At 42.0% G+C, this 18244-nt stretch overlaps 1 protein-coding gene across 6 annotated transcripts in view; it reads right to left on the bottom strand.

Annotated features, from left to right (window-relative positions):
• Window positions 1–349: 349 nt before the first annotated feature.
• The window catches only part of Khc-73 (Kinesin heavy chain 73), a 116354-nt gene continuing 98459 nt past the window's right edge, over window positions 350–18244 (bottom strand). For 2 of the 6 annotated variants that reach the window (XM_065236863.1, XM_065236864.1), the window contains 11 exons: window positions 13981–16008; window positions 13772–13917; window positions 13013–13060; window positions 12513–12600; window positions 12358–12453; window positions 11897–11959; window positions 11257–11721; window positions 1916–2401; window positions 1727–1860; window positions 1479–1659; window positions 350–1410 (listed from right to left, as the gene is read on the bottom strand). In XM_065236863.1, coding sequence (XP_065092935.1) covers window positions 1355–1410; window positions 1479–1659; window positions 1727–1860; window positions 1916–2401; window positions 11257–11721; window positions 11897–11959; window positions 12358–12453; window positions 12513–12600; window positions 13013–13060; window positions 13772–13917; window positions 13981–16008 — 3791 coding nt within the window. In that variant the 3' untranslated portion in view covers window positions 350–1354. The remainder of the gene's footprint in view (window positions 1411–1478; window positions 1660–1726; window positions 1861–1915; window positions 2402–11256; window positions 11722–11896; window positions 11960–12357; window positions 12454–12512; window positions 12601–13012; window positions 13061–13771; window positions 13918–13980; window positions 16009–18244) is intronic. The other 4 variants (XM_065236868.1, XM_065236866.1, XM_065236865.1 and 1 more) reach the window with 4 other exon arrangements.

The following is an 18244-nucleotide window of genomic DNA, read 5'->3' as shown; positions in this document are numbered from 1 at the left end:
TCGCCTACGGAATGCGCGACTGGACACATCATCACATGGAATTTAATATAATATGTAGGTATTTAGAAGGGGTAAGAGTTTTGCTTGTTATGTGGGGGTTCGCCGGGGCTAAGCCGTTTGACTCTATTCTAAGCTTTTCTACACAATGCGGCGGGCACCGAACTAGGTATCGGCTTCAAGCTTGTGGGTTGCTTCGAAGATATCCTGTCGCAATGGGTAAACTGTTTGCGAGCTGCTCGTGTGTGGCTTCGTTACTATTGTTTTGTATAGGTTGCAGAAGAAAGAGATTGAAAAGGTTTTCAGTAGCAAAGGAGTAGAGTAAAACGTTTTATATAACGTACTTTCTTGGTTTGTTGTTGTTGTTGTCTTTCCATATTTTTTTTTAAATATGAGTGTGTATAAATATAAATATTTATAATGCTTATCTCAATCGCCGTTCAAGCTTTCGTCTTCGTCTGATTTTGGCTACAAAGTTTTTGTTGTTGTTGTTGTTTTCTTGATTCTCTTAGCAATATATAGTTCCATTTTATCAATAATGCTTTCTCCTTAGGTGAAAACTCTTTCAATTTACACAATCTGACTTTGCTTAGTGTATACAATAGATGATAATATAATTATACTTTAGAGCTTGTTTGTGGTTGTATTTCATTCTAATGACCTTGGACAGAACTGGTTGGTTTCTTTTTATTTCTTTTATATCGTTTGGATCGTAAAATTTGCTTTCCTGACACGTTTAAATTTCAGCTTTTCACTTGCTCTATCTAGAATGCACTTGCAAACGCTTAGTCAATAAATATATATATTTTTTTAGATTTCTTGTTACCTCCCTCCGAATTTTAGGTATGGACTTGGTATGGATGCATTTTTGTCTTTTTGTCACACAATACAAAAGTATAAATAATAGAAACAATTTCATACAGAATTATTATCCTTTCCATTGCTCTGAAATCATGTTTTCTTACACATACCATTTTTTAGTGGGTAATTCTTCTTCCGTCTTGTATGTATATATCACTTTGTAAACTTAATTACGAAAAAAAAACAAGGTACACTATCGAGGATGATCTAGGGTTGATGAAACGAATCTCTTTTTTTATCTTCGGTTACTGATTGAACTCTCCAGCATTTCCACCCACTGACCCCGGCTGACTGAGACAGCTAGCGCAGCGAGCGGGCGTGGAAGTGGGGGAGGTTATGTGCTATTACTGCTACATGTTTATTTGCTACGCCCGAATGCCGCAACGGAAGCAGATTTGGGTACGAAACGCTTCCGGGGCATCGGTCTCAACACCGCGGCAGCCGAACAGGAGCCACTCGACATCATCGCAGTGCTGAGACCACGGTTAAACCCGTATCATTTGCGTGGACCGTTGGCACTGACCGGTTTACCCTTCTGGCCAGCGAATTCCGCTAGTCGAATAGAATACCCACTGGTTACAAGCACGCATCAATCGAGTAAAGCATATCAAACTACTTACCCTTCATCTTTTCCGCCCTCTTCAGCTCTCGCATTGCGCGACCACGCTTATCCAGGATCAGCTTATCCACTCGGACGAAAATGCCATGCTTCTGCTTACAGGTAAAGTACTGTATTCCTTGCACATTGCCATCGTTCTTACCGGTTGGGGTGTCCAATTCCACACCGATCCATGTTCCACCCTGTCATTGCCAAACAATCCAACCTTATCACCAGATCACTATCTCAAGTACAATCGTTAATATTTACCTGAAAATGCGTTCCACCGACGAACGCAATCACGCCACTCGTATTGTACGGCCTAATCTGCACCGACTCGCCAACGACAACCCAATCCGGGATATTTTCATGCTTGCTCGGCGTGGAAAAGCTGCTTTCCATAACTGAAAAAAAAAACATTTTAATTTCCTATGTACATCTGCATAGAAAGAACCCTACCATCAGAATCCTGCATCAACTTCGAACTGTTGTTCTCCTCATCGACCGTTTCGTTCCGATTGCACTCATCCTGTTGCTGTTGCTGCTGCTGCTGCTGTTCCTGACCGATTTCCTCAATTGTCCTGGTCGCCTCCTCCTCCTCTTCTTCTTCTTCCTCAACTTCCTCATCAACACCTTCATCCTCCTCGCTGATCATATCCGTCGAAGCGGAGTGCATGATCGCCGGCTCACTGGCCCGCTTCAGGTGGTTATTGTACGGCCGATGCGCATCCTCGTCGTCATCTTCGTCCTCGTCCTCCTCCTCCTCTTCCCGGTTTCCATTCAGCTCGTCAAAGTTGGCAACGTCCTTCAGGAATGGATTTACCCGCTTCGGGAACTCGCTGCTGATTGCACTGGCGTTGAATCCGGCACTGATTTCCGCCGGCGTGTAGCAGTCCGATTTGGCATTGTTGTGGTCGTTTCGCATGTTGGACGGTGACATGGTTTCTGAAATGATACAAACGGATGATGTTATAGGGATCGAGTATCATACTTAGTACGCGCATTAAAAGCTAGTATAAGTATTAAGAGAAAAACAGAGATATGATAGATCATTTGGGACCTCTAGAATTTCGTTTGTTGCCCTGAATGTTTTGGATTGCCGTGAACATTTTTGAACTTGACCTGAGGGTCCTCAGAACATAACTCTTTTTTTTCCTTTGTTCGGGACATAACACTATTGCGACCAGTAATTTGATCTATTGTAGTATATCCCGTGTCCTTAGTTTAGTGCATGTCGTATTACTTCATCACTATTGAGAAATGATGAAGTATTCGGTTTTGATACAGTTGTCATTCTTGCCTTCATCGCAAGGATTCTAATTGAAAGGTCCCGCTATTTATACCCTTCGGAGTGTTGAAATACCCTCCAAAGGCGCGCCCCTTTGTCAGTCAAAATTGGATTCCTTAGCAACAAAAACAAGCAATGACACCGATAATGACCATGCATCAGAACCCTAGTCTTAACCACTTCAAACTATGGAACAACGAATAGAAGATTAGGAATCACATATATGAAGACTGACTAACTCATTTTTTCCTTGTTTCAAGATCATCCTCGGTGGACAAAGCCGAGTCTTATCACTTTCAACAAGGCATAAAAAGTAACAAGGACTAAGATGTGTTCCTTTGATTACTGAAAAATCCTGTCCCCCTAGTTTGAAGTAATCAAGACTAGGAATCGGTGGTAGATCTTTCATCCCGTAACGTACCACAAAAAGGTGATCTACCCACGTTACGGGGCCAGAACATGACTTGGTAGTCCTCAGTCGAAATTCGAGCAACAAGAAATCAGCGCCATTCGTAAGCTGCCGTCTGCACATTGCACTGCACTGCACTCAATAGAAACGTACTCATACTAATGTAAGCGTTTGCATGTAATTAATTGTGTATTACACCAAGTTCAGGAGAATGTATCCTTGGACTGTTCGAGGCATCGTGAGGATTAAGTGAGAATTCCTTTAAGCATAGAAAGTATTATGAACATGCACTGGCACTGCTCCTCCTTAAGACTCGAACAACCTTTTTACTATAGCTAGACGTTCATTGAACTTGGTCTAGCAGTACTTTGAATTAATACTGGATGTTGTTTGGATCTTTCTGCTGATCCTGAATCTTGAAAATTTTCTAGACCGGACTGGAACACCTCCGAACTTATTCAAGAAGCTCTTTGAACATGTCCTAAGAATGTAAATCCTCCGAACTGCCTTAAAATCAGAAGATCATTGGACTTTAACCCACAAGTTCGTAAGAATTGCACTGGAAGCCTTCTCGTAAAATTTTATTTTTGAAGTGGTTATCCTATCACTGTGACGTTACTTGCTAGAAGTTGAGCTGGAAATCCTATGGACGTGATCTTGAAGACCTTTGGACTCAACCTGAAACACCTATGGGACATTCACCAAGAAATTTTGTTGACTGGCCCTGGTAACTCACCCAAGCAGCACACTTCGATCGAAATAAGCTGCTGCAACTTGATTGTGATTGCAATAAGTGGCACACAAGTAACCACAATTGTTCAGTGACATGTGTGCTGCTAGGGTCATAGAGCGTGCACTTGAAACCATCCGAACATACTCAGGGACCCCAAGGAACATTTCCAGAGAACGTCCATCCTTTTAATATGCTCCAGAAATCTTCTGGTTATTTACTTGTAAGGACACTTACACAACAAGTCCTTTCGATTTTTGCTTGGAAGCTTTGTGAACTTGTCTAAGAAACCCATTAGATATTCCTATTGAAGTTATTTAAACTTTCTCTGAATTTCATTGTTTGAGCATACCCTAAGGATCAGGGGTTTTCAATGTGTTGCGATGGTGGATCGCATGATGTTCTTATATGGGTTGCAAGAACAAATTTTAAGAATTTTGTGGAAAATTGATTTGATATATGTTGAGATAATCAAAATTGAGATAAACGTGAAACCTAATTGTTTTTATTCTTGTAAAAAAGCGCCTGTATTTCAAAGTATTCTGGACTTTCCTGTAGATCACTTATCACAAGTTAAAAAAATATCGGTAGAATTTTTTAAAGCGTTTGTTTTTATCACTACGAATCTAGCAATATTTCTTCTTAACCTAATTGCTCTCATATAAGCGCACAGTATCGGATGGTCATCTAAAAATTGCCTAATGTATTTTATATATCTGCGCCCAGCTAGCTTTGAGAAAATAAACAAATTAATCGGTTTTCCGAGCTGATTGAAAATATCACCAGGCCTTTTTAACCGTACAATCAAATGTTGTGATCTTAATTGTTCTACAGTGTTGCCAACTCTGCGATTTTCTCATTTGAAAAAAAAAATTAAATGCAAATACTTCGAAACGCCCTCACTTTTTTTTTATTTGATGGCACCATAAGAATCACTTAACGAGAAAAAAATAATATGCTTCGTTTAGGAGATTATTGAATTTCAAAGACTACAAGTTTTTTTTTAATGATTCACTACTCCAAACGCTTTGATATAGAATGTTGGTAGATTCTTGGAAGTTGCTCAAAACGATCAAACCTGTGAGTACGCTGAAGACCTGACATTTCTTTCTTTAATGATGAAATCTGTTTTTTTTTCTATAGTGTTGCCATCTTGTGACTTTTGCCCTGCCTTCGTTTTAAAAGTGTTTTGTGAAGAATGCTGAATTTATATCCGCAAACCTGGTGCAGATTGCTGGATAATAAAATGTTTATAAGTATTTTTTAATTTAATCACACTTTAAATTTTGCCTTTTTAAGTTACATAAAGGGTGTTACGATAAAAATTTTGTAATAAAAAAAATCAAGCAATTTTTCTTTTTCAAGTTCAATTAGTATAAAATACAGACAAAATATTCAGCAAAGCATCTGGTTCATCTAATCCGAATAACCGGGCCTTTCGTTTAACTCCTGCCATCAGATTATGTCTACTTTATTCGGCGCAGAACGCCAGTTTGCCTTAAACTGCTTCTCGCTTCCAACAGTTTTTTTTGGTCTTCTACAGGTTCCGCTTGACGGATGATTCATCATGTTTGCAAGCAACAGAAGATTTGACGCTATCTGCGTTGTTTGATTTTTTTTCTCCCGGACCTGAAATTTGTGACATCGCGAGTGATAATTTTAATTTTAGTTTATTTACGCGGTGATGATGTTGGTTCACTCGCAATTATTTTTGAAAAAAAATAAATGTTTTCGAACGAAAGTGTGTGTGTGTGTGTGTGTATTCAATCTAACCCCCACTGGCCGGCAGTGTTATTATGGAAGAACTCTCTCTACAATGTCGCATTTATGGTCATTGTAGACAGCTTTAGTCCGGGAGTTAGAAGGTGATAGCTCTATTGCAGATCCAGCAACCCATTTCAGAATGTCTGGAGAGTCACGCCCATTCCGAGGTTACTTTCACTTACAATAAGCCCCGTATGTATGCATCACCGTTATCAAATGGATATTGGTATTACATACACGCTTCCAGGTTTGAAAATATATTTTTTCAAACCTGGCATGTATTTAGTTTATTTTTGATATATATTTTTTTAATTTTTTAATAATTTTTAATTAATAATAAATGTTTTCGAACGAAAGTGTACCAAAAGTGCTTCTGAACGTGTTTCGCAGTTGGGTGTGGTGAGATTCGTGCATTCCCGGTTGATTGTGGAAATCCGTAGCACAAAATTGCCCACCGATTCCTTTTTTTTTGCCGTTCAAAGACGACGGGTGTGCTTTCGCGAGAGTGACGTTTATTGGATCCGTTTCTTTGCACGGGTGTGTTTTTTTTTGTAACTAGCGTAAGTGTGCCTGCGATTTGCACTGAGTGTCGGAGATTGTGAGTAAGCTGAAGGAAGCCTCGCTGGATACGGCCAAGACTGGACCGGGCGGTAGCTGGTGGCCGTGAACAGTTCCTGGGGAAAGCACTAGATGCGACCCTCCTCCCAGATGACCAGACCATATCAATGCAGGAAGTATCACAACAAAGGTAATTGCTATTAGATATTTGCAAACAGTGACAGATAGCGGACATGAAGAACCAGTGGAGGTGCCGGGCAAAGGTGTTGTATCCTAGGCAAATGGTAAGTTACAAATTCGCTGTTGTCGTTGTCGTAGGTGCCGTCGTATTCGCTGTTGTAATCGCCGTCGTAGTCGCTGTAGGCAGTACCGTTAGTATATTTAAAATTAACCATCAACCGCTAAAAATATGAATTATCGGGAATTTCTGTTGTTCATTACATGCCAAGTGAATCGAGAACGTAATTTCATTTGAATAGCTTTTCTAACCAGGTCTTAAACAATCGTCACGTCGGTCATAGCTTGTTATGGTTGCCTGAACCATGCGTAAAGAGAAAATTGAAACATTGAACGTCGCGTGAAAGTGGATCTTAATAATGGCCTAAGTACTCTTTCGTAGCTTTTAGTTTTAGGATTTCAAAGATTGTGGGTTGCAGTGGTATATTAAAAATGTATGGTAAGATCGCTTGTTTATCGTGTATTTTGTAAAACTTTTCGTTGTCGTCGGTGCAGGGTTTGAATAGTTATAAACACTTGAGTAACGCTATAATGTGATATGAGGGGCTCGGTGGCCTTAGAGCAACCGGTTTTGCTTGCTGAGCAGAACATCATGAGTCTAATTTCAAGCCCATCCACATTCAAGATTCGTCAATCGTTTTATTTGTTAACATGACTACATGGTAATAACAGCAACTCGGTGATTAAAGAGGAGCTCGTCTACCTAGTGGCAAAGGTTTTTGCTTACTGAGCAGAAGACCGTGGGTTCAATCCCAAGCTCCTTCGCGTTATATGATTGTTAGGACATCAATTCAGCTTATCGTTTAACAAAACGAGCCCTGCTGCAAACCCAACCCTATTACCCAATATCCCAGTGATTCCTCGTGGAAGTGCAGAGGTGTTCTCGGCTTCCATCAAAGCGAGTGTCACGTCAACACATTCCTACATCTTCCTTTCTTGACCTGTGTTCGGGCGCGGCCGGCGCTGGTATTGCCTAGTTTGAGATCACCAGTTTTTACACATTGAGGATGATTGCTAGTCCCAAGCATCGTCTATTGGTTCTCTGTGTAATTACAGCTGGTCTGGCAATAACAGAGTAGCAACCGTGGGCAGTCAATCATGCTCATGCTCTTCTTCAGGTTCCGCTTGACGATGGTCCAATATTTTTCGATTGGGCGGAACTCTGGCGTTGTTGGGAGGGTTCTTGTCCACTGCATGGCCTTTTCCAGACACTTGTTCACGTAAATTTCCTGGTTGACGGTCTCGGTTGCAATGAAAATGTCGCTTTTCAAGCCACAGGTACAGATAGCCTGCCAAACCAGATATTTCTTAGCGAAATTCTACAGTTTCATTTGTTTGGAAACGTCTGTCACCTTTCCCCTTCTGGTTGTTGTATAAGACTCCTGCCCAGGAAGCTGTTTGAAGTCTGCCTTGACGTAAGTCGGCGTGCGAGTTGTTTGGATTTTCGCGATGCACGTGCATAAATTTGATGCGTTGTTCCTCTTGCTTGGACGCCATTTTGATAACTGAAGAGTTCACACCATCACCGTCCTCTCAGCACCCCTATCAGCATCGATGGGACCGTTGTCCCGTTTAAAAATACGTTCTATCGCTGTTGCCAGGGCAATTATCCAATCACGTCTTTCTACGGCATCGAAATCACCTGTCTCGCCCGCAATCTTCTAATCTCCAAATTGGCCCCACGTACCGAGAAGCTGTCCGGATTTGCTTCGGTCTTCTCCCGCCTAGAGCGGAATGTTACTCTTGGACCGACTGACCACACAGATCTGTAAGCGGTCAATCAGTTTCGCTGAGAAGACAGATGGCTCTGACGAAGGAGTTTTCCTCCTTACCGAGGCAAACCTACTTCTTTTTGAAGCTGCCAATCTTGTGCTGCCCCCGGTGTCCAGGGTTGGAACCTGCCCAGACCCGTAATTGACTTGACAATTAACCCTCCGTTACTCGCGCTGTTGTACTTTGTACAACACGCATGAGTTTTCCATTGCCATTTTGTTGCTGAGTTACCAAACGAGTATTCCTCAAAAAATTTGTTTTGATCTAAACAAGCTAAACTTTGATTACAGTAAACACCTTAAAAAGGCGGATAATAGGGAAAATGTAAATGGAAACCGCGTAAACTGTGACCATACTACGAGGGATTTGACTTAAGTGATTACAACATGGAATATATCGAGACCAGATAGAAAGTTACTGTCTCCGACAAAGTTGTTCAAGAGATCCTAGCCTTGTCGCTGGCGGACAGTAGTTCAGAATTTTCTCACTACGTAGCGCTAGTATACATGTGAAATTCTCGCATGTGATATGTCTCGAGATCCTGACCAGATAGAAAGTTACTGTCTTTCACAAAGTTTTTCAGGAGGTCAAAGCCTATTGCTTTGTGCTTTTTGGTTGGTAAACAGTAGTTAAGAATTTTCTCACCACGTGGCGTTAGTATACATGTACACTTCTTGCATATGCTATATCTCGAGATCCTGATCAGATAGAAACTTACTGTCTACGACAAAGTTGTTCAGGAGGTCAAGGTCTTTTGGCTGGTGGTTCGGACAACGAGACTAACTCAGAGAGTGAGGCACTTTTGCTCAGTTGAATGGAGAAATTTATAAAACCGTACACTCCCGATCATAAGGTTAAGGACACCCCCTGAAAACGTCCAATTCTCGTTTTTTGTTTAGAAAATTCTGAACTACTGTTCACCAGCCAAAAGACCTTGACCTCCTGAACAACTTTGCCGAAGACAGTAACTTTCTATTTGGTCATGATCGCGAGATATTTTATACGTGAAAATTTCACGTGTATACTAGCGCCGCGTAGTGAGAAAATTCTGAAACATTGTGCACAAAAAAATAGGCTTTAAACTCCTGAACAACTTTGTTCAAGACAGTAACTTTCTATCTGGTGAGGATCTCGAGAAATATCACATGCGCTAATTTTACAACTACTCTCTTTGAACTACTCTCCACTAGCGAAAATTTTATGATCTCTAGAATAACTTTGCCCAAGACAGTAACTTTCTATCTGGTCAGGATCTCGATATTTTCCATGTTGTAACCAATTAAATCAAATCCCACGTAGTACGGACACCGTTTACCCGGTTTCCATTCATATTTTCTCTATTATCCGCATTTTTGGGGGTAAACTGTGATAAAAGTTTATCTTGTTTAGTTAATTAAAAAAAGTTTTTTAAGGAATTCCCGTTAGTTTCATATTGATTGGTAGCTCGACTGCAAAATGGCAATGGAAAACTCACACTGCTGTACAAAGTACAACGCACGAGTACTCGTGTCACAAAAGTTGGCGCGAGTAACGGAGGGTTAAAAAGAAGTTTAAGGCAGGATCCAACTCCCCGTACTAGTGAAATCGGTAACAGAGCTTCAACGAACCGTATAAAACGGCCATATAAGCCGATATTCCGACGGCTCCGCAGCTCACGGGGGTGTCGGTATAGGAATTACGGACTCTCTCATGACTGTATGCCACCCGCTACCGGATCAGTACTATACATATTTTCCAACAGACCAATCGCGGTTTTCACGGACTCTACCAGTGGATCAGATGAGGACAGACTACTGGAATATATTCAACATTTATCCATTGGACCCATTGAACCCGATCACATTTTTTACCACCCCCACAAAGACCGACCTTAGCTTCTCACTTGAATACGAACCTGGATGACCGACAATACTCGACCTACATTACTTTCTCAAATGGATAACGCTAACGGATGGTTTCTACTACAACACCACATGAATTATGACAGCAACAACTCTGATAAAACTGCAACTCTGCTTGTATGGGGCCCTCTTTTGGAGCTCCCACCTATATTCCAAACTCTTCAATTAAAGGGGCTTCCTTCTGGGGCCCCAGTATTAGCTCTGTAACTAGGGGATTACCCTTCTGAAGCCCTACCCATACCAAACTTTGTAACTAAGGGGGCTCCCTTCCAGAACCTCCAGTGGGTAAGAGACTGAAAGTCTCGATAATAAAGAAAACTAAACTAAACCAAACAAATGCAGAAATTAGAACATCCGATGTTATGACGGAGGGGTATTTAGTGTTATAATAATATATTAATATTATAACACTCCTAAGACTTAAGTTAAGTCTTAAATATATTTAAGATTTAGTTATATAAGTCTTAAAAAGAGGGTAGGGGGAGGTGTTGAAAAATCGCTAAAAACTGCTAATGTAATTACTGAAACCTTTATTATACCTATCACCGATAAATGATGTTGACCTAGTCTGGTTATTCTATGAGCATGCCCTGACAACCCTCCAAACTTGCTTAGGAATAAAGAATTTGAGAAGGATTAGTAATGTAATACTAAGCCTCAGGAATCTATCTGGACATGTCATGGAACGGCTATTCGCTGGACTTGTCATAGAAATCTTCTGACTTTGACTCGGAATCTGGACTTAATCAAGTTCTTTGGAATTGCATTGGAAGATATTTCTAAATGCTTTGGACACCATTAGAACTTGTTCAGGAGGCCTATGTGTCCCTAATATTGAGCCTTTACATAAATTTCGATGGAAAGCATGTTTCGACAACTCTTCACAAGCAACCAAACCTGTTTATTTGTATTGTCCAGATAATGCATTGTTTCAACAAAAATTGAAGAACAGAATATCTTTATCAATGGACCCAATATTTAGGCCAACATTAGAGTCATTTCCCCTATCTTATAAATCCCTTAGGCTTGCTCTACTGAACCAAAAAATATATTAACTTCCGAGAACGGTTCTTGCCTATTCACAATCTTTCGATGGTTTTAGAGGGCATTGAATTGAACATCGAAACATCCTACACTCACCTGGAGTTTCCCCGACGCTAAGCGATCGGATCGAGTACGTGTCGTCGTTGGTAAGGTTACTGCAGGAGACGGCCTGCGACCCGTATCCACTGGACGTAGACGAGCTCATGCTGGGCGTTCCAGCGGTAATGTTTTGATTTTTGACATTTCCACCACCAACTCCACCAGTGCCAACAACACCACCACCGGTCATGGATCCGATTTTACCTTTGGACATTCCGGTGCCACCGTACTTTCCGCCCAGATCGTTGGGCCGCTTGTCGATGTCGATGAACGATTCCACCGTGTAGGACGACTTCATCTTCGAGAGGCTGGGCTTTTTGGCGGGCTCGTAGAAATCGTAATCGGCGTACTCGGGTTCGCTGAATCGATCTTCGCCTTCCTCTTCGTAGCAGATTTGCTTGATCAGTGGCTCCTCGTGCAGGGTTGTCATCCGCAGGGCCAATTTGCTGGCCGCCGGGGACGCTGTTGTTGTTTTTGTTGTTGTTGAGGAAATGGAAATTGAGAATTAGAAATGACTTGGTATTTGGTCGGATTTGAGAAAAATACTGAAAACGGAAAACAATCATCGGAACACGACATCGAGCTATAATGAACGTAAGGAACGGAAATCAAGATGAGAGACACAATCTCTACGTACGCTTAGTTGGCTGTAATCGCAGGGAGTTCAAATTTATGTTTAAGTTTAGGAATGTGGGACGAGCTGCATTCCAATGAAAGTGTGTGAGTGAAACAAGAGAGAAAAGAGAAAGAGAAGAATACAATACAATGGATTCGGTTAGTTGGTTGGGATTTGTTCGCTCTGCCGGATCGCTTGTTCTGGGTGGTTTCAATCCATTGTAGAATGTCCTGGTCCTCAGACTAGCACAATTTCTAACATATTGTGTGAGATAGTGTTGTTCATGAGTGCAAACGAGTACATTTAGTATACACAATGCAATTTTCAATCACAAAACTCATTTGACTGATTACTTGGTAGTTTTCGGTGTTGGATTGTTTTTTTTTAGATTCAAAAGCACCTAGACACAGGGACGAGCTAGCTTTGTTTCTTACAGTAAGGGTTGCGATTCTAGAACTGGAGGGGAATGAAAGTGCACTTACCTGCTCCGTAGGAAGAATTTGGCGATTCATCACTGCTGCCAGCGGTGCTGGTCTTCAGCTTCTGTCGACTCGTTCCCGTTTCACGGGTGCTTTGAGCTGGAAATAAGGATATTAGATAAAACAAATTGCAATCTGAATAATAATTGATGTCTTACCTGAATTGAGTCCCATCTTCAAATCAGCAAACGATTCCGAACGGCCGATGCCCAGCAGAGATTCTAACGACGCATCAAAGAATCTCATCTAGAACGGTAGAGAGAAAATTCCTGTTTAGAACACGTATCAACCACTGAAAGTTGGACTTGAATTTTTCTATTACACAAACAAACGTATCGAACTAATGGATCCTTAAACGCTAATTAAAAGTCCGACGAATCGTCCTTTTTTTTACAACAATTAGGTACAAATATTCGGTTGGCCCGCGAGATCAGGACGGAGAAATGAGTGTAGCCAAAACACACAAAATCAAAACGGAACGGAAACGAACATACTGATATGCTTGTCGCACACACAGAAAACAAGAAGACGAAGAAGTCGGAACCGTATTCCAAAACATATAAGTGAAACTAGAGTGAAGAGTGAAAATCATGACGAAGAACGCAAGAGTAGAAGAAGGAGGAAGTGAAACTGTAAGCAACACATCTACGATACTTACGGTCATCGAGGTGGTGAGGCCAGTATATTCCCGGGTATCTTTTACGATCTGATTTGGCGCGTGTTTTTGCGGGTTTTTTAGTTTCAGATAAGGTGGTCGATTTTGGTTTTCAAATTTTGATTTTTTTTTTTGGCAATTTGGTTTTTATGATTTTTTTGGAATATTGTTAGCAGCGTGCAGATAATGTATAAATAGAGAGATAAATGTTCAAAGTGTTAAAGCGTATGCACATACAACGGAGAAAGAGAGAGAGAGAGAGACAGCTGTGGTAGGTGGTGTATCAATTTGAATCGATTTCATCAAAGGTATGGGCTTTTGGGGGGTGGAGGGCGGTTTTAGGCAGAAATTAATGCGAAAAAGAAAAGAATATTGATCAAAAGGACAACACTGTGTGCCTTAGCTTGGGGTATCTTTGCTATTGCCGGAAAAAGAAGACAGACGATATAAATAACAACGTGAGAAAACAAGACAAGAACCGAAAGGAAAAGTTGTTCAAAGCATGATCGTAAATTTACAGTGGGAGAGGCGCAGTACAAGGAAGTGTATAAAATTTCCAAGTGGGAATTTGACAAAAACGTGTTTCGACAAACGGAAAAAAAAGAAGACGGAGACAAAATTGTCACCGATAAAAAAAAGTTGGGAAATTTGAAGCAAGTTTTCTTGCCCGGCGGCTGCAGCGACGACACTAACGATGACGACGACGACGACGAATCGCACAAGGAAGCGGGATGGAGGGGGTTTATGGGGATTATACTGTACCTGTGAGAAGTTCGGCACGCTGGCTGTCTTTCGCATTGATAACGTTGGACCACGGACCTGTTCCAGTTCCTTCACAGCCACACTCTGTCGCAGACGGTCCAGGGTGAGAATGCTTTCCACCGCTGAGACTCCTTTGGTATATTTTTCTGTAATTAGAAAAAAAAGTGTTACTGTTTTGAAACCGCTAATCAAATAACTCAACAATTTACCGATATAGGTCTCCCCATCGCTAGCAGACACATCCTCTCCGGTAGCGGCAATCTGAGCCAGCGATTCGCGATCTTCCAGCTCCTCCGAAGCCTTTGGAATGTTTGACACCACCTCGTACGTTACACCCGACTGGAGCGAGCCCAATTCCGTCCGGCCGAGGCGCAACTTTTTCAGCCGATCCGTGAAACTTTGCCGCTTGTAGATGTTCAACGCCAACCGCTTTCTCAGCACCAGATCCATCGGGGCCGGATGCGACAGCCGAACCGTAGTCTTCAAAATAAGGTAAACTCGCTCGTTGGCCTCCGTCATCCGGTTCAACGCCGGGCTGTCGTGTATCGACGAGTCCCAACTGCAACAGGCGCAGATGTCCTTGTCCTGATGTTGAATGATCTGCAGGTTGTAGAACTTGTTTCCGTGTTCCTTTGGCAAGATTGAATTGATACCGGCAATCGGGACTTCGTCGTTCACACTCTGAGTGGTCAGATCGTCGGCATTGAGATCCAAGAATAGGACAGGTACGTGCGGTTCCATTCCCAGGGGTGGATCCCAGGATGCAGGAGCTCCGGGAATTCCAGATCCCGGTGCTGGTACAAGTACGGCATTTCGCTCCTCGGTCAGTGAGACCCACTGGTTTACGAGACTCTGTTCTCGTTCCTTCTCCTGTTCCGTCTTGTCATCCTTGTTGATTAGCTTCTGAATCTGCTGATCCAGGTACTGACGACGACGACCCAAGGCTTCACTCCACTTGTCTCGAAGCACCGTGAGATCTTCTTCCTGATATGAATCCATCGGCTTCTGCAGCTTAGACCGAACAGTGACGCAACCTACCGAGACGTTAATAATCGATTGGCAAATGATCGGTAGAGTCCCGGAGTTCTGCACCGGTTTAACGCGAACCATGATACGCCGCTGGAATCCCTGTCGCAGCTGGTAGACTCCACCGGTAAGCATATCCTTCGAACACTGAACATCAACCGGAGCCCAATCACCGTTGTCGTTTAGCTCGTGAATCTCTACCCACAGTTCAATCTTCCGGGACAGTTCCGCCCATCGGTCGGCAAGTGAACGAGCCTTCGCCTGCTGTTGTTCCACTTCCCAATCCTTCGCTCGGGAGAACCCAACTGACCGATGCCCCCAAACTTCAATCGACAATGCCCCATCGGTGCAGTGTTCCAGAAATTCTTCGTTGACTGTAATATTGAAATCGTTCTCATGTTCAAACTTAAATGTGATATTCTGATTGTGAGCGGCCACTTCCTGATTGGTAGCCGGGACGACTGCTACCTCGTGATTCCAGAACGAGTACTGACAGAACACAAAGTTGGATAGGTAAAGCGGCAAACCGGAAGCTTGTTTGATACTAATCCGGCAGGTGACTTGATTGCTAGGAGGATCACAAAGGTCATCATCCTCATGACTATCCTGGGAACTCTCCGAGGCGGATTCGTTGATCCGATCCTGTGGGAACATCCCAGCAACTCGACTGATTTCCAGCTGCAGTCGACCGGCCACCTCTCCCTGCTGACTGATGATTGGCGTGTGGTAGTCCAGTTTTACGTCATGGAATAAGACTTCCAGGAAAATGTTGGCCACACCGATGAGGTTATGATTCTCCTGGGACTCGTAGAACGGATCCGACTTGTTCTTGTTCTCGTCCATCACCGTAAAGTTGTTATCCTTGAATTCCTGGTACATGTCTCGCATGTCGATCAACTTGTTCTCCAGCTTTTCCATGCTCCAAATTTGACTGCCGGAGTTCATCCGACGAACCAGGATGGCTGGTTCACTGACAAACGCACCCCGCTTCCGGTTAGGACTGAGGTTGGCCGGCGGGATCTGCAGGGTGACGCTGAATTTGGTTTGCTTGATCATCTCTTCGGCGAGGACGTTTGCCTCCTGGACAAGGGAATTCGCCCGGACAATGTCGGTCTTCAGCTGACCGAGCGAGCGTTTGAACATTTCGTCCCGTTCCTGGGCCCACTTTTCGACGCGCATTTGAGCGTTCGGCGTGTTTGGAGGGAGTTTACCTGAACGGAAGGAAGGTTAGAATCAGTGAAATCAGAAATGATGCTTGTTGGCCCAAAAGTTTAACCAAACGTGCGTAGGTAATGTTAAAATCGCTTTGTCAGGATATCGGACAAATTGTAAACATGAACCATTAGGCCGAATGGATCGTCAGATCAAAATGGTCAATAGGCCGACAGTTGAAAAATCATTTTCATACAACCAGAAGTCAGCGTTTAGCAATGCACAGATAGAATCGTAAAATACTGCTGATGAGGTCAAAATCGATTGCAAGCTTTTGACCTTTATACGATGTACCATTTGTCATCGAAATTCACAGGCTTTACCCATTCATCTAGAGTAGCATGGGCTTTTTCCGTAAAGCAAAGAGTAATCAATTTTCAAACATTTTATTATATCAACGAAACCAAGTACAGTCAAGATTCCTATAGTACGGTTAATAGGGACCGCACTATAGGAACCGGCATTAACGAATACACGAAGCATATGGAATTAGAGCTAATTGGGGACAAACGCTTATTGAAGGGTGATTTGAAGAGTTAAACTTCCCGGTGTCTTCTGAAAAATTATTAAACAGAAAATTTCCCACCTTTTGGGATCATTTAGCATCCGGAAAGTCACGAGTCTGATCCTCCAGAAGACCCGAAATATACGTAAAAGTGGTCAATTCATGAAACTAATCCTAGAGTTACGCGGTTTTTTTTTTCGAAACCGCTCATAGACGTCTTATCAGAATGAATTCGAAGTTTTGACCTGAATGTTGACCCAGGGGACACCGGGATGGTCCACCGGAAGATCCGGAACATCCGTAAAAGTGGTCAATTCATGAATCTGATCCTAGAGCCCAATCGGGATAAAGATCATTACAATTCCATGTCTTTCAAATATAAATAAATGGAATTGGTTTTACTCAAACCTGAAAGCCTCCGCAATGAAGAAAACCTTACCTAACCTCAAATTGAATATTTCAAGCTGAACATTTCATTAGGTCCTAAGTAGCATTGACAGATTCTCTTCATCGACTTTCTCTTTGTATTCCCACGGCCATGTAAAGACATTACCAGGTATGTTCAGCACACAAATCAATAAAAGAAGCTTTTATCTAACATCTAATACGACAAACACAACAAGAAACGGTTATGTGGTGAAGTTATTAATGAAAGAGAAAGTCGACTAAGACAATCGATCAATGTTACTTAGGACCTAATGCAATGTTCAGCTTGATTTTTTTTTTCAAGTGATAAGTTGATAGCCTTTTTGATCCAGGATCTAGAAATTTTCAAATTTCCCGAATCTTGTAAGAGACTGAATCTCAAAATGTTTACTAAGTGGAGCAAAATCATTCGAGCAGTCAAAATTTACATTTCATTCACTCGAACCTATTCTCAAATGGTGTCCTTCTAGAACTTCGCAAAATTACCTATCGATGTGAACCCAACCCAACGTTTCCTCAAGAAACTTGTTTTGAACATAAAAGCATAATCGTTTACATTATTACGCTAAATAGTGCGGTAAAATACGATATTGTAAATCGAATCCGCGTAAATGAACAGTGTGCGGAGTTTGACATAATTGGTTCCAACATGGAATATTTCATGATCCTGACCTTATGGAAGGTTTCTATCTTCAGCAAAATGGTTCAGTGGGTCAAGGAATTTTGATCAGATTTTTCTCATTACACGGAGTTAGTCGCAAGTTCCCCCTTTTCCTATCCTTCGACAATGTACCCCTCTAACTTCGAGTAAGCCGCGAGTATTCGGCCCAACTCCTACTAGACATAGAAATAAGTAAATTTTGTTACAAAGAACAATGAAATATCAGCTCCGTAAAGCTAACGCGTTTGAGCCTTACAAATAAACGAACTAGATAAAAATAAACGTTGCAAGTGAATTTCTTGAATATGCTATATATTGGGATTCTGGTCATGTGTATGGTTACAGTCTTCGGCAAATTTGTTCAGTAGGTCAAGGAAATTCACTTGCACACTAACGCCGTGTTGTGAGAAAATTATACACTTCTGTCCACCACTGAACAAATTTGCAGAAAACTGTAACTTTTAATATGTCAAGGATTCCAAGATGGGGTAAACGCAACAATAGTGGAGGTACGTTAGTGCAATACCTCCACTATTGGTGGGGTTATCCTATATCATATTGAGGATATTTACTTACACACAGCGCCCTTAACTTCTGTCCACCAATCAAAAGTCCTTGACCTACTGGACAAATTTGCCGAAGA

This window comes from Ochlerotatus camptorhynchus, unplaced genomic scaffold, assembly GCF_037179485.1.
Source record: "Ochlerotatus camptorhynchus isolate MF236.1 unplaced genomic scaffold, CSIRO-AGI_Acam_v1.1 ptg000577l, whole genome shotgun sequence".
Taxonomy (NCBI): Eukaryota; Metazoa; Arthropoda; class Insecta; order Diptera; family Culicidae; genus Ochlerotatus; species Ochlerotatus camptorhynchus.
The sequence above is the reverse complement of the archived record's forward strand: the minus strand, read 5'-3'. Positions and strand labels throughout refer to the sequence as shown.